The sequence below is a fragment of the Stenella coeruleoalba genome (assembly GCF_951394435.1).
Source record: "Stenella coeruleoalba genome assembly, chromosome: 3".
Classification (NCBI taxonomy): domain Eukaryota; kingdom Metazoa; phylum Chordata; class Mammalia; order Artiodactyla; family Delphinidae; genus Stenella; species Stenella coeruleoalba.
In genome coordinates, this window is record NC_137148.1 from 49,080,375 (window position 1) to 49,096,183 (window position 15,809).

The following is a 15,809-nucleotide window of genomic DNA, read 5'->3' on the forward strand; positions in this document are numbered from 1 at the left end:
CTTAAATACTTAGGACTAGAGCTTTTGTCACATGTAATCTTTGCATTTATACCTGTGTGCATTTAGTATCCTTTAGACAGGCGTATGTTCATTACTTCATTCATCATATTTATAGGTAGGTGCTTGGTTCTGGGGAGACAGATATAATAAAATGGTCATACAAGTACATGTAAAATGACATCTGTGACGGGGGGCCTTACAATGTTATGATGATTGATAATAAGGTCAGAAAAGACTTCCCTGAGAAACTGATGTTTGAACTAAAATCATAAAGTATAAATGGAAGTTAACTAGGTGATAAAGGGAGAAAGAAAGCACTGTCCCAGATAGTGTAGACCAAGGTCCTGTGGTGGGAAAGATCTTGTCCAGGGTAAGGGATTCAGCTTGAGCCCTATTTTCTCCTATTATGGTGCAGTAACTTGAGTTGTATATAATTGAGGGTATGAAACTGAAGGTCTTTAGACATTTGCATTCTAAGCCTAATTTTAATACACTGACTTTATTAATTTTTTATTGAAGTTTAATTGATTTACAATGTTGTATTAATTTCTGGTGATTCAGAAAAGTGATTCACTTACACACACACACACACACACACACACATATACACACATTTTTTTTCATACTCTTTGCCATTATGGTTTATTACAGGATGTTGAATATAGTTCCCTGTGCTATATATATAGTAGGACTTTGTTATTCATCTGTTTTGTATATAGTACTGATAGTATGTTTCTGCTAATCTCAATTCCTAATTCATCCCTCCCCGACCCCCTTCCCTTTTGGTAAGTATAAGTTTGCTTTCTATGTCTGTGGGTCTGTTTCTGTTTTGTAAATAAGTTCATTTGTGTCATATTTTAGATTCCACATGTAAGTGATATCATATGGTATTTGTCTTTCTCTTTCTGACTTCACTTAGTATGATAATCTCTAGGTCCATCCGTGTTGCTGCAAATGACATTATTTCATCCTTTTTTATGGTTGAGTAGTATTCTGTTGTGTGTATATGCCACATCTTCTTTATCCATTCATCTCTCGATGGACATTTAGGTTGTTTCCATGTCTTGGCTATTGTAAATAGTGCTGCTATGAACATTGGGGTGTATGTATCTTTTCGAATTATGGTTTTCTCCACATATATGCCCAGGAAGGGGATTGCTGGATCATATGGCAACTCTAGTTTTTTAAGGAACCTCCATACGGTTCTCCTTAGTGGCTGTACCAATTTACGTTCTCACCAAAAGCGTAGGGGGGGTTCCCTCTTCTTCACACCCACTCCAGCATTTATTACTTGTAGACTTTTTTCAAAAAAATTATTTATTTATTTATGGCTGTGCTGGGTCTTTGTTGCTACACACGGGCTTTCTCTAGTTGCAGCGAGTGGGGGCTACTCTTTGTTGCTGTGCGCGGGCTTCTCATTGCAGTGGCTTTTCGTTGTGGTGCATGGGCTTCAGTAGTTGTGGCACCCAGGCTCAGTAGTTGTGGCTCACAGGCTCTGTAGTTGTGGCTCACAGGCTCTGTAGTTGTGGCTCACAGGCTCTAGAGTGCAGTCTCAGTAGTTGTGGCACACAGGCTTAGTTGCTCTGCGGCATGTGGGATCTTTCCGGACCCGGGATCGAACCTGTGTCCCCTGCATCGGCAGGCGGATTCTTAACCACTGCGCCACCAAGGAAGTCCCTGTAGACTTTTTAATGATGGCCATTTTGACCAGTGTGAGGTGGTGTACCTCATTGTAGTTTTGATTTGCATTTCTCTAATAATTAGCGATGTTGAGCACCTTCTCATGTGCCCATTGGCCATCTGTATGTCTTCTTTGGATAACTGTCTATTTAGGTCTTCTGCCCATTTTTTGATTGGGTTGTTTGTTTTTTGTTATTGAGTCATATGAGCTGTTAGTATATTTTGGAAATTAAGCCCTGGTTGGTTGCATCATTTGCAAACATTTTCTCCCAGTCTGTAGGTTGTCTTTTCATTTTGTTTACGGTTTCCTTTGCTGTGCAAAAACTGTAAGTTTGATTAGGTCCCATTTGTTTATTTTTGCTTTTATTTCTTTTGCCTTGGGAGGCTGACCTAAGAAAACATTGGTACGCTTTATGTCAGAGAATGTTTTGCCTATGTTCTCTTCTAGGAGTTTTATGGTTCATGTCTTATATTTAACTCTTTAAGTCATTTTGAGTTTATTTCTCTGTATGGTGTGAGGAAATGTTCTAACTTCATTGACTTACACGCGGCTGTCCAGCTTTCCTGATATCACTTGCTAAAGAGACTGTCTTTTCTCCATCGTATATTCTTGCCTCCTTTATTGAAGGTTAATTGACTGTAGGTATGTGGGTTACACTGCCCTTAGACTTCACCTCATGAACACTAAGTCTTTAGTTATATAGAAAGCAATGCTGTCTATAAAGTTGTTTTCTTAAAGTGAAGTGACTTTAAATTTGATAATATAAGGTGGTAGTCTTATGCTGCTATCATGCTTGTTGTTACTGAATTCTGCTAAGTGTTTTACATATATTGTACTATTGAATTCTTTAATAACCCTATGCAGTAGGACTTATAACCACATTTTATAGATGAGGAATGTGAGATCAGAAAAGTTGCCCAAAATAATACAGTTTTAGACATTGGAGCTACGATTTAAGTCTAGATCTGACTTCAAATCTGTTAATCCTGCTTGTCTCCCTGTGTACATTGGTTTACTTGTAAAATGTGATGCTCGCAATTGAGCACTGTAGTTTATTCCAGATTTGGAAATAGAGTTTAATCTTTTTATCCCTTTTTGCAGGTACTATATTTTCATTAATGTAGCCTGAAACTGAATAAACCTTTTTGGTCACTGTTGAGTCATAGTTTCAAGTTTATGGAATAGAGGTAACCTTCTCAACTTAGCCTGTAGGTGTTATTGCAAGTGAGAAGTGCTAACAGTTATGTAAATTGAACTAAATTTTGCAGTATGGTTTTAAAAAACATGAGTAGTTACGATAAGTGAGAAGAGCGTTGCTTCTTAGTCACAATGACTGGGGTTTAGTTCCATCTTTCCCACTTCATAACCAACCAGTGACCAGAAGTTACCTTTCTTTATTAAATGAAAGGATTAAGCTAGATTAACCTCCAGGCTTGATGAGGCTTTGTGATTCTGAGTCTATTATGATTATGATTTTAATAGGAAAAAATATGAAAAAAAAAGATGTAAGTAAAGCTTGATTTTACTTTTCAGTGCTGCGTAAGTTAACTGTTAATGGATTCGTGGAACCTCATAAGAATATGGAGGTGATGGTAAGTGAAAGAAGTCATTTAATTTTTTTAACTTCGGAAAAGTGCTTGGTATTTTCCTGAATGTTACAAAGTTTATTCTTTTTACTTGGCATTCATTTAAAAGTTTTTTATTAAATGACCACCTAGTTTTTTACTATTCTGTATATATTATACTACACTTTTAGACTTGTGGTCTGTTTTTAGACATACAGAAACTATGTTAAAGCAGAAATATTATGTGAAGGAGAGGAAGTAGAACTAGGATGGTTCTCAAGATGCCGTGGTGCATTGAGAGTGTTACTTTGAATTCAAGTGAACTCTTATGAATTTGAGTGCTATGATAACATTACCAGGGTCAGTGTAGATTGATTTATATCCTTGGTATTTTCCTTTGTCTGTTCTTATGTTCTTAAAATGTGTTTTTTTCCCCTTGAATCATAACATTTATGCTCTTTGCATTCAATTAAAAGTTATGTATATAAGAGGGGAAAATTCCATTGATAAGCCCAACAAGTTGTGAAATATATTCATTTTTGGTATCACGTCATCTACTTTTTCTATATGCAGAAATATATAGCTGCATAAATTTTATTCCTTAACAAAATGGAATTGTATTATACTTGCTCAGATCTATATTAGTTTTCACAGTGAGTTTAGGTCAGCTAAGATGTTACTCTCTGGATTGTCTTGGGGGCTGCATAGGAATTGTGGAAAGAGTATATTTAATTGGGTCTTTGGGTCTGTCCTACTAGATTTGACCGGAGCCACAGTTTTGTTTTAAATCTTTACTGTATTTTGTATTTCCATAAGATTATGATTGAAATAATGGTTCTATTGTTAAAAGAGTTCAGAAACTGCTAATATACATCATTATAATGTAAAGATGATTTTTTTCTATAAAAGCATTATATGCTTATTTTTTTAAAGGTTAAAAAACTCAGAAAAGGAAACAGGAAATAAATCATTTAAAAACTTACTATCAGAGATATTGCTAACATTTGTTAATTATCCTTTAAGACATCTTATGCATATTCTTTCAGATATACTTTCTTCCTCAATTTTATATGAATGAGACCTACAAGCTGTTTCCTTACTTGGGTCCGTCTTCCTTCCTTCCTTCCTTCCTTCCTTCCTTCCTTCCTTCCTTCCTTCCTTCCTTCCTCCCTCCCTCCCTCCCTCCCTCCCTCCCTCCCTTCCTTCATCTATTTATTTATTTTTGGCTGTGTTGGGTCTTTGTTGCTGCGCAAGGTCTTTCTTTAGTTGTGGTGAGTGGGGGCTATTCTTAGTTGCGGTATGTGGGCTTCTCATTGTGGTGGCTTCTCTTGTTGCGGAGCACGGGCTCTAGGTGCGCGGGCTTCAGTAGCTGTGGCTCGTGGGCTCTAGAGCGCAGGCTTAGTAGTTGTGGCACACAGGCTTAGTTACTCCGTGGCATGTGGGATCTTCCCGGACCAGGGCTAGAACCTGTGTCCCCTGCATAGGCAAGTGGATTCTTAACCACTGTGCCACCATGGAAGTCCACTTGGCTTTTTCTTAAACTCAGTGTATTAGGGATATTTTTCTCATGTCAGTAATATTGTTATATGTCATGTTTTTAATGATTGTATAGTAAATCCATATGATTGCTGTCGGTGTACAAATTTTTTTAAAAATGATAAAATTAATCATAGGTTTTCTATAATTTACTTGCCCAATTATCTGTTGATGACATGTAGGTTGTTTCCAGTTTTTAATTGTTGATAAATGGTATTGGAATGAACATTTGGGTGCATATGTCATTGTGTACTTTTCTAAGTGATCTTCTAGGATAAATTCTTAGAAATGGAAATGTTGGGTTAAAGTGTATGCACACTGATGATATTGATATATATTACCAAATTGCCTGACGATATATCAAAAACAATCCCAGTTTTAAATACTGATACATTTAAATATCTATATTTATTGCCATGCTGTCAAAGAACATTTTCCAGAAACCAGTTTGACAACTCCCCCTCATTTCCCTCACTAGAGTGTAAGTTTCATACTGCAGAGACTTTGTTTCATTCACTGTTCACTCCAGAGCTTGGAACAATCTCTGCAGTATAAAAATGTTCAGTAGTTATTTGTTAAATGAATGACTATATGATATGGTAGAAACATGTCAGAAGACTCAGTGATTATCTTGTTATGTAATATTATTCTGAGTACCATAACATTAACTAAAATACTGAATATGTCAGGGTTTTTTTGGGGAAAATGAATTGATTTGAATCATATTTCTGTAAACTAGAATAATAGTTTTCAGTGAATACTATCCCTATTTTGTGAGCCTTTGGCTTTTCCTTGAGAGTCTTTCTTCTGTCTCAGAAATTGTACGTCAGCCTTTACTCAGTTATAAATGCTGTGTTGTGGCATTTAATGTATATTGACTAGTTGTAAAGAGAATAGAATTTTAACAAATTATGGGCAACTTTTCAAATAACATAAAGATCTTTAAAATAACATGGAATTTAAAAGATGCTTAAGAAGCACTATATGATAGTCATGAGATCTGGGTTTCTGGAGGCAGATAAATTTGGATTTGAATCTTGGCTTGGCCTTTTCCTGATAACATGACCTCAGACTATTTACTTACCTTCCTTGATACTGAGTTTCCTTTTTTGTAATACGAGATGAAATAATAGTACATATCCCATTGGATGTTGTGAGGATTAAGGGAGATAATGATTTTTGTAATGAGTTCAGCACCTAATTAAAATGCTCTGTAAATGACCATTTAATGATAATTTTAAGGGGTTCTTACTTTATTATTACATAACAATAGTCAAGTGAATTAGTTGATTTGGATTGCAGATTAGTCGATGGTCTAGTTCTGTAAGTTCCTGATCCTCTTGATGTGCTTAAAATTGATGGCCTTTATAATTTTCTCCTCTCTTTAGAGAACCCTGACTGGTACACAAATTATATTTAAAAGAAAATAGAATAAAATTCCTTCTATCTTGTAGCTACTATATGGGACCATTGAACCCCTGTATAAATTTAACATACATATGGGATCTCGGTGATTTTATTTTTTCTGTTTTGAAACATTCTGCTGTTTCATCATCCTAGGAATTATTTTATTGTTAATTATCATTACTTATTCTCAACTGTGCTTAAAAAGATTGAAATAGTATGAAAATGAAAGAATGATGAGATTGCCAGAGGATGAGGCAATAGTGAAATTTGTTGTTGTCCTGCAGTTTTCTTACAGTGTTGTCTACTGTATTGCATCGTCTTTTAGGAAGGTGTAAAAGACCACAAACACTATCTCTTTACTATTAGCTTTCATTTAACACAGTCGAGAGTTCAGAATTTTTCATTTCCTGCTCGAAATGGCTGAGAAAAGAAAATTAACAGGAAAATGTTTTATAATTTTTACATGAATCTGAAGATGGATGCTCTCAGAGAGACCAGTAGCAGCACTCTAGACCCTAGTGATGATAGTGAAATTGTCTAAGTGAAATCCCAGCCTTTGTGTCTTCAGGTGATGATATCCTAGTTGAATTGTCTCAGGCTCAGGAATTGATGAGTGAACAATATATTTCTATATTTCAAAGAAGAAATAGAGCATTCTGTTCTAGTTAGTCATTCATCAGGAAGGCCTTCATTGTGTAGTATTTTGTGACAAAAACCTGGACCATCTCATTTGCTAGCAGGACACGTGACATCTTTTATGATGTTTATACACCAGAATTTATTGATACAAAGAAGTCTGTGATAATTAAATTCTTAAAAATTTTTAATAAAGTTGTTTTTCACTATTCCTTTATATTTATTTCTGTAAAGTTTTTTTAATTAATTTATTTTATTTATTTTATTTTTGGCTGTGTTGGGTCTTTGTTGCTGTGCGCAGGCTTTTCTCTAGTCGTGGCAGCAGGGGCTACTTCGTTGCGGCGTGCAGGCTTCTCATTGTTGTGGCTTCTCTTGTAGTGTAGCACAGGCTCTAGGTGCGTGGGCTTCAGTAGTTGTGGCTCGCGGGCTCTAGAGCGCAGGCTCAGTAGTTGTGGCACACGGCTTTAGTTGCTCCGCGGCATGTGGGATCCTCCCAGACCAGGGCTCGAACCCGTGTCTCCCCTGCATTGGCAGGCGGATTCTCAACCACTGTGCCACCAGGAAAGCCCTATTTCTGTGAAATTTTCATAATATTTTAAAATATATATTAAAAGGTAAAGGTGTATTAGACCCATATGGTAAATGGTGAGTCTTGCCTTTTCTGGTATCTGAAGGCTAATGTTTTTAATACTTGAGATTGAGAACTCTGCTATAAATAATTGCTACCATTTATTCATATTACGAGTACTTATTATTGCTAAATACCATTCCTGGATTCTGGGATAGAGCAAAATAACAAGGAAAAGTTCTTGGCTCTTAAGGATCTTACATTTTAGAGGGAGGAGACAGATGATAAACAGTATGTCAGGGGGTTATAAGGCTATAAAAAAAATAAAACAGTAAGGAGAATAGAGAATATGTAGTGAAATAGAATGCTTAATAAATAATTTTTTATTTATTGCAAAGTGATTTAGGTTATTGAAATGAGACACTGAGGAGATGAAATAGTTATTTTGTTGTGGAAGGCTGAAGACATTTTATAATAATGGAATGATTTTTATCTAATTTTAACTTTTTAATATGATGTGATAAGTATGTTTTAGTTTCCCTGAAAAAGTGTAAGGTAAAATTATAACAATAAATTGAGACTCTTCAAAATTTTTTTTCTTTTCTAGGGTTTTTTACATGGAATATTTGAACGTCTAAAACAATTTCTAGAGTGCAGTAAGTACTTCCATGATAGTAGTTTTTAACTGTAGAATCCTTACTCATTAATAGCTTCCGCTTGGCACTTGCAAATCTGTAGTGGCTAAAACCTTGTTATCTCGGTAATTAATTATCTGAAATTAAATTGGAAGCTCAGCTTTGTCTTCATATACCTGTCTTGTCCTAAGTATTGAGGAAATGTTTTTTAAAAAATAAAATTATTTTGTATCCATTCCTTCCTCTGTATTTCTACTGCTGCTACTACTCCGTTCCATGCAGACATCCACAACGGTAGTATGTTTAGCAGATAATAAGTGTAGACCCTATGTCAAATGCTGTTTAGACTTTTTATTGATTGTTTCTTTTAGTACATTTTATGTATCTGTTTGATATAAATGTTCTTAAATGGTTACATTCATTTTGTAAATCCCTTGTTTATTAACCTTTCTGACTTACCTATAGGACCCTTTCTGATCCACTCTCCCACACGAAAGAATTTAGCATTTGCATTTGTGTTGTATTATACTGGTGGTCTGTTTGTTATCTTTTTCTCTTCCCTATGATTATAAGCACCTTTGCTCAGAATACACACACATAACATACACAGGATACACATGAATGCGTGCACACACACGTATGTATAACCTGTATACGTGTATGTTTTTTATGTGTGAGTGTATTGGGAGACTTACCATCCTGAGAAGATACCTTAGTGTACTCACTTTTAGGGAGTTGCTGATTGTTTTATGTCAGTCATTTTCGGTTTAGTAGAATCATTATTGAGTGTGTTGCCAGGTATTGTTCTGGGTACTGTGCATGTAAAGATGAATAAGACAGCTCATATAATACAGTTTTTTTCCCCTAAAAATGGTCATTTTCCTCTGGTCATCCCCCTGGGGGAAAAAGAAGGAAGAATAGAAGTCTTTCCAGGAGAAGAGAATGACATAACTGTTGAGACAGAATATGATTAGTATGATTAGGGAGCAAGATAGTTAATGAGCTGATGGACATTATTCTGAATGTACAGAAATTAATTATACCAGGGAAATTATCAGAAGAAAATTGTTAGACGATATAGGAAAAATAATGATTATGTTAATCTTTGAATTCTGTGTTTTTACTTATGTTGCTTGATAGGTATTTCAGATATAACTAGTTTAGATTTTGAAACTGTGATTCCTGATTTTATGGATAAAATTGCTACTGTGAAATGGGCTCAGTTTGTATTTTAGGATTAATTTTATGAAATATGGCACTGAAGTTTACTGTGTCAAGTACAAGTCTTGGTATTGCTTTTTAAAAACTTAATTTTTATTGTTTATTTGTTTAGAGTTGGGAATACACACTAGTGATGCAAAATGTGCAAAAATAAATCTGAGCAGTATTTTTGTAAAAAGTTTTGTCATTGTCTTGGTTGTGAATTTCTAGAATATTATAAATTTTTTACTAATATTTGAAATGTATTTCTAACAGGTAGAAGTATAGGTACAGATAATATATGTAGAGATAGACTGGAAAAGACCATCATTCTTTTTACTAAAGTGGTAAGTTTTTTTTTTATCTTAAGTATGTTTTCTCAAATGAAATGTACATACTCAAATTTAGGAAGGAAAATGATTTTTTAATAAGCATACACTTTCACTTTAGTGTTAAGGTAACTTATTTTCTTACTGTGTATAAGAAAGCTAAAAAACCCCAAAACCCTTGTATCGTGAAGTCTTTAGAATGCATATAAAAATTAAATTTATATACCATATATCATAGTGTATGTCACCTGGATGTAAAAAAAAAATCAGTCCTAATAAATATTAGAGAAGTTGATTCCCATAAGGCTCATTATTCTCAAACCCACTGGAAAAGGCAGAGATAAAGAAGACAGCAATGCAGTTCAGCAGAAAGCAGCTAAGATGTCGCAGTAGATAATACTAGGAAATCATTATATTCATAATGACAGATTATCATCATTAATATCAAATATCTTTTGAATATAATTATATGGGTGCATTGTACTAGGCAGTGTGTATGTATTTCTGATGAAATTAAGTTTTATAAAAAATATTAATTTTTACAAAGTTTTGGTCTTGGAGGTTGGGAAACGTACAAAGAATTGGGTATAGCAGTGAGGAAGACCTGGTTGGAGGACTGCATAGCCCTAAAACAGGTGTTTGAAGATAGGTGGCAATATCTAAATCTGTAGCATATTTCCCCCTTTTCATTGAAGGATCATTAATAGGGTTGAGGTTGTCTGTTCCCTGATGGGGCCAGTGGAGCAAAGGAGTAGAAATGAGCTGTTCTTATTTTTTGTGGTTGGGTAGCAGTTACTTTCAGTTTCAGTTGTCTTCATTTCCAACTCACTTTCAGTTTCTGTCTTCATTTCCAACTCTCATGGTCCAAAGAGCCTCAGCAGCAAAGCCCACCTCATCCAAGATCCAGATAAAATTGACTTAGATCCTTTAAGTTAAAAACAAAAAACACATAGCAAAGTAAAACAAAATGATGTGGTTAGGCAGTGGGACTACACAGTGTGAGTATATAATTTATGAAATTCATATTTATGGTCTTATGACTTTATTAAAGCTTTTTAAATTGGAACATTTAAAGTATGCCTCCAAATAGAACTGAGTAACTTTGAATCACATGAGGTTATCATTCAGCTTCAGCAATTATCAAAATAAGGTCATGGTCAATTCTGTTTTTACCTGTATGCTGCTTCTCTTTCCTTTCTGTTTGTTTTAAAGCAAAGCCCAGATATCACATAGTATTATCTATAAATATTTGAATATGTGTCTTTAAGTGAGGAAGGATTTAAAAAAAACATATAATCTAACAATATTATCACATTTAAAAAGTAGGAATGACTTCTTAATATCATCTAAATATTTAGTCAGTTTTCAGATTTCTCTCATAAATTTTTTATAGTGTTTTTTTTTTTTTGAATAAGGATTCAGTAGTGTTGGTTCTCTTTATGTCTTTTTTTTCTTTCTTTCTTGTTACTTATTTGTTGAGATAACAGATCATTTCCTGTAGAGTTTTCCATGTTGTGGATTTGGCTGCCTACATCCTGATGTGTTATTTAACATATTTCTTTGTCTCTATACCCCTCCTACTCCCATATTTATTACAAATTTCTAGTTAGATACAGAGGCTTGATCACATTCAGGCCTTTTTTTTTTTTGGGAGGAGGATGGCAGTGACAAGAATACTTTACAGGTGATGCTGTGTATTTCCTATTGTATCACATCAGGAAATGCACAGTGTCTGGTTGTCTAAAATTGATGAGTGAGCTATTGTAAAGTTCTTCAGTAGCCTTTCCCTTATTTAGCAGCCATTGATGATCATAACTTAGATCTGTTGTTTGATTAGGGGTTACAAAATGATGGCAATGTAACTCTATTATTCCTTTTGAATTTATTAGCTGGAATTCTTCTATAAGGAAGAAATCTGTCTCATCAACTGTTTGATACATTGAAATACAGTTGATGCAGGATAGTTTTTTGATTCTTTGCCTTTATCTATTACTTTTTTAAAAGCCTATCTTTTGTATACTTGTACTTTTTGTATCACATTTGCCCATTGATATCAAATTAAGTATGAAGTAAGTTTATTTTGAACCTTGTACTAGAAATAATAGAGAGTTCAGGTAATGAGATATAATCTGATTTAATCCACTGTTGTATGATGTATCCCAGGAAGTATATTACATGTCTATTACATGTGAAACTGCATATACATATATACATGGACTTCCCACCAAGGTTCAAAACTTGCTAAGTGTTTATTACCAAAGTTATGAGATATACCTATGAATGATTATATTTCCTATGTGAATTTGATACATTTTAATTTTTATTTCTTTATAGCTTTTGGACTTCTTGGATCAGCATCCCTTTTCATTTACTCCTCTAATTCAGAGATCACTGGAATTTTCTGTAAGCTATGTGTTTACAGAAGTTGGTGAAGGAGTTACATTTGAACGATTCATTGTCCAGTGCATGAATCTTATTAAGATGATTGTCAAAAATTATGCTTATAAGCCATCCAAAAACTTTGAAGGTAATGCTTTACTGGTAGTTTTATTTTGTTCACTTCCTTATTTTAATCTAAGCATGAAGCAATTGCTATTTTTATGTAAGTTTTTTGAAATTCATTTATTTAAGTCTGAAAAATAAAATATTGCTGGGACATGAAATAGAGATAAGGATTTGAGCCTTTAATATGTGAATGCCAGCTTTTAGAAACCATACAGTGCATTTAGTAAACTTTCTTTTGCAACACAGTAGAAGATCAGTTGAAGCCCTCCGGTAACCACTGCAGCTCATTTGTAGGCTGTATTTATTTGTACAATTAAAACTTTTCTCTGACCTTGTATAAAGTGATGTTGCTTCTAGACAGATTAAATTGTTTGTTGTATTACAGTTGACCCTCCAACAATGAGGAGGTTAATCTGAGTATAACTTATAGTTGGCCATCTGTATTTGCGGTTCCTATGCATCTGAGGATTCAACCAACCACGGACCATGTAGTACTGTAGTATTTACTGTTGAAATATCTGAGTGTAAATGGCCTCGCAAAGTTCAAGGGTAAACTGTATTTGGAATTCATTCATGTACATGTATATTGAGATGAATGAGAAAGTCTTGTAGGACAGAGAGAGAGATACATAAGTAACTCACTTCAATGTGGTGTGATAATATAGCATGGAAATGTACAAGCTATAGTGGTAAGACGAAGCAAGACTGATGTGTGTGTGGTATGAATAAAGGCAAGAGCATCTTTGAGATTTGTCCATAATATAAATGAAAATTTATACACCACTATATAGGAGGTATTTTTTAATTTAAGTTACATAATCCAACTTGGGTAGAATGTCTGTACAATTGACTTGGAAATTTTATTTTTCTAGATAGCAGCCCTGAAACTCTTGAAGCTCATAAGATTAAGATGGCATTCTTCACATATCCCACTTTGACAGAGATATGTAGAAGATTAGTCTCTCATTATTTTCTGTTAACTGAAGAAGAACTGACAATGTGGGAAGAAGACCCAGAAGGCTTTAGTAAGTATCCGTTTTTCAGTCTTTGCATGGTTCTTTTCCCCCTTCCATCAATAGGTACCATTTGTTTGAATGACAGGTATAATAACACTGTATTTTAATGTAGTACTTTTGTTCTGAGAATCTTGGTTTTTAAAAGTTAGCTTATCATTCTCTCTTTATTAGCCATTAGTACAAATTGAGAAGGAGAAAATGAATGCATGTTCAAGTATATAAAATTTTTTCCAAAAACATAAAATTTTTTAGATGTTATGAATATATCCTGTAGTTTAAAACAAAAATATAAAATTAACTGTCTTTCTCTATTATCTTTGTGGTTCATTCTGTATTATTTTTTATTTGTAGAAATTTTTACTTCAGAACGAAGTTTGGAGATGAAAATTTCTGAATTGCCGAATGGATTACCTATTTAAGTTTTAATTTAAAATTAATTTTTTGATGATTAAAATGTTTTTATAGGAGTTCTTTTTATCTATATGAACTTTAGTACTAGATAGAATATCAGGTCCTTTGCTACAGAAAATCAAGGACTTGTGTACCTGATAAAGTACCTGTGTGTGAATAAAGTGTTCGTGTGTGAATTGCTTCAGCCATGGTCAGACATAGGCTAGATTTTAACCTCTACTCATCCCTTTGGCTGGGTGCCTTTGTGTAGTTATACACGTGTTTCCAATATTTTTAGAACACCTTAAACATTTTTGTAAGACTTATCTTCTTTCTCTTTTTCATTTAAAAATATTTTAATCCATTTAGAAAATACAGCACTACACTGTATAATGCATATTTTGTTTTTGCTTTTTCTCTTAAAGTCTTATGCTTCTTATTGCTTTTTTTAATGCAGTAATATAATATTATAAGATGAAACACTGAATCCCTAGAGTTTTAAAAGTCCCTGAAGTATTTTACTTTAAATATAGGAAATTTATGGAAAATGACTAATCATTTGAACTTGTAAAACATCATTATTGTATGAAATGATTCTCAGGATTGTAATGATAGTGTATCAGGTGATGTCACATACTCTGGGAGTGACAAGTACTTTGAGCTTTCCTCCATACAGAGTTCTTAATGAAAGTAAGAATCCTTATGGATATGAGCACTTGATAGATGACTATGATGTACACAGATACTATCTGTAGGTTATAGTAAAGAAATCTTTGTAAGGCCTTGTGTTCCCAAGCATGCACTCTGAGTGTTATTTTAAAGCAGTTCACAGCTATATTATATTGATATTATTTAAAGTCTTTGTTTTCCAAACTGAGATTTTGGAAACATCATTATTGCATTTGTGGAGAGCATCATTTGTTATATTTTTAATTGCAGCAGTGGAAGAAACAGGAGGAGATTCTTGGAAATACAGTTTGAGGGTGAGTATTGATTGAAAGAAAAATTGATAGGGAAAAGTTTAATGCTTCTATAACTCTTAGTAGAGAATGATACTCTGTTGAAGATTTCAAGCATTAAGTCAGACAGGGAACATTTATTCATAATTGCAAGAGTCCATATTTGAGAGGAAAGTACTTAATTAAATTATGAACTTAGATCTGAAATTTTTGTTTAAGTTGGAGCTTTGCAAACTGAATTTTTCTTCATTTTACAAATTGATTGGGAAATAACTGTCATTGCAGAAGTAGGAAATGTTTTTGCAGTGAAAGCTACCTTTTTTTGGCTAGAATGATTTTTTTCCTCCTAAGTATTTCAGTAATTATAAAGCTCCTTTTGATACATTATTTCTCTTACTATCTAATATGATTCTCAGAGACCAGCCCATTGCTTTTAGTTATAGAATGCTTTTTAAATATACATTTATTGATAAGGGCAACATTTGAGGAAGATTTATCAAATGTGGTCTTTGAACTATTCTTTTTGTTGTGTTTACATAATTTACGTAATTTGCCATTATTTTCCTAAGTGTGTTACAGTTTTTAGTTTCATAAGCTTCCATAGAAAATATTAGTGCTTAAAAGTTTTTTTTTGTTTGTTTGTTTTTTGCGGTACGTGGGCCTTTCACTGTTGTGGCCTCTCCCATTGCGGAGCACAGGCTCCGGATGCGCAGGCTCAGCAGCCATGGCTTACGGGCCCAGCCGCTCCGCAGCATGTGGGGTCTTCCCGGACCGGGCATGAACCCGTGTCCCCTGCATCGGCAGGCGGACTCTCAACCACTGCGCCACCAGGGAATCCCACTTAAAAGTTTTTTTAAAAAATTTTGTTGCTTTAAGTTTTTAAAACTTTCTCTTATGGAAAATGTTAAACATATTAAAAAATAGAATAATATCATGAACTCTTCTGTATTCGAAACCTATTTTATCAGTTATCAACTCATGGCTAGTCTTGTTTCATAGAAGCACTCTTTTACAAACCACTTAGATTATTTTGAAGTAAATATCTGAGATGACATGTCATTTCATCTGTACATATTTCAGTCTGTATCTGTAAGATTCCTTTTTAAACATAAAGCACAATACCTTCAACATTTAATTATACTTTATATTATGAAACATCTAGTGATTCAGTACTTTTAAGAATGAAAATGAATCATTCTTTTTATTTGTGATTTCTTTTTGTGTCTGTTAAAGGAAGAACAACTCTGGTGAATTGAATTCATGAATTGCTGTTGTTACTTAAGTCATTGCCAAGAAAATATACAGTTTTTAACATTAATTCCTGGACAGTCATTTATAATTCTGTAAATGAATGTGGCTCCAGATTGCTTTCTAGATTTAAA

General features: G+C 33.8%; 1 protein-coding gene across 4 annotated transcripts in view; it reads left to right on the forward strand.

Moving 5' to 3' along the window:
* The window catches only part of IPO11 (importin 11), a 434,194-nt gene that overhangs the window by 60,769 nt on the left and 357,616 nt on the right, over positions 1-15,809 (forward strand). For all 4 annotated transcript variants that reach the window (XR_013827515.1, XR_013827516.1, XM_079916153.1 and 1 more), the window contains exons 7-12: positions 3,215-3,273; positions 8,001-8,049; positions 9,505-9,575; positions 11,892-12,084; positions 12,935-13,087; positions 14,408-14,451. Coding sequence is in view for 2 of the 4 variants with exons in the window: in XM_079916153.1 (XP_079772279.1) it covers positions 3,215-3,273; positions 8,001-8,049; positions 9,505-9,575; positions 11,892-12,084; positions 12,935-13,087; positions 14,408-14,451 (569 nt within the window). In the remaining 2 variants the exon portion in view is untranslated. The remainder of the gene's footprint in view (positions 1-3,214; positions 3,274-8,000; positions 8,050-9,504; positions 9,576-11,891; positions 12,085-12,934; positions 13,088-14,407; positions 14,452-15,809) is intronic.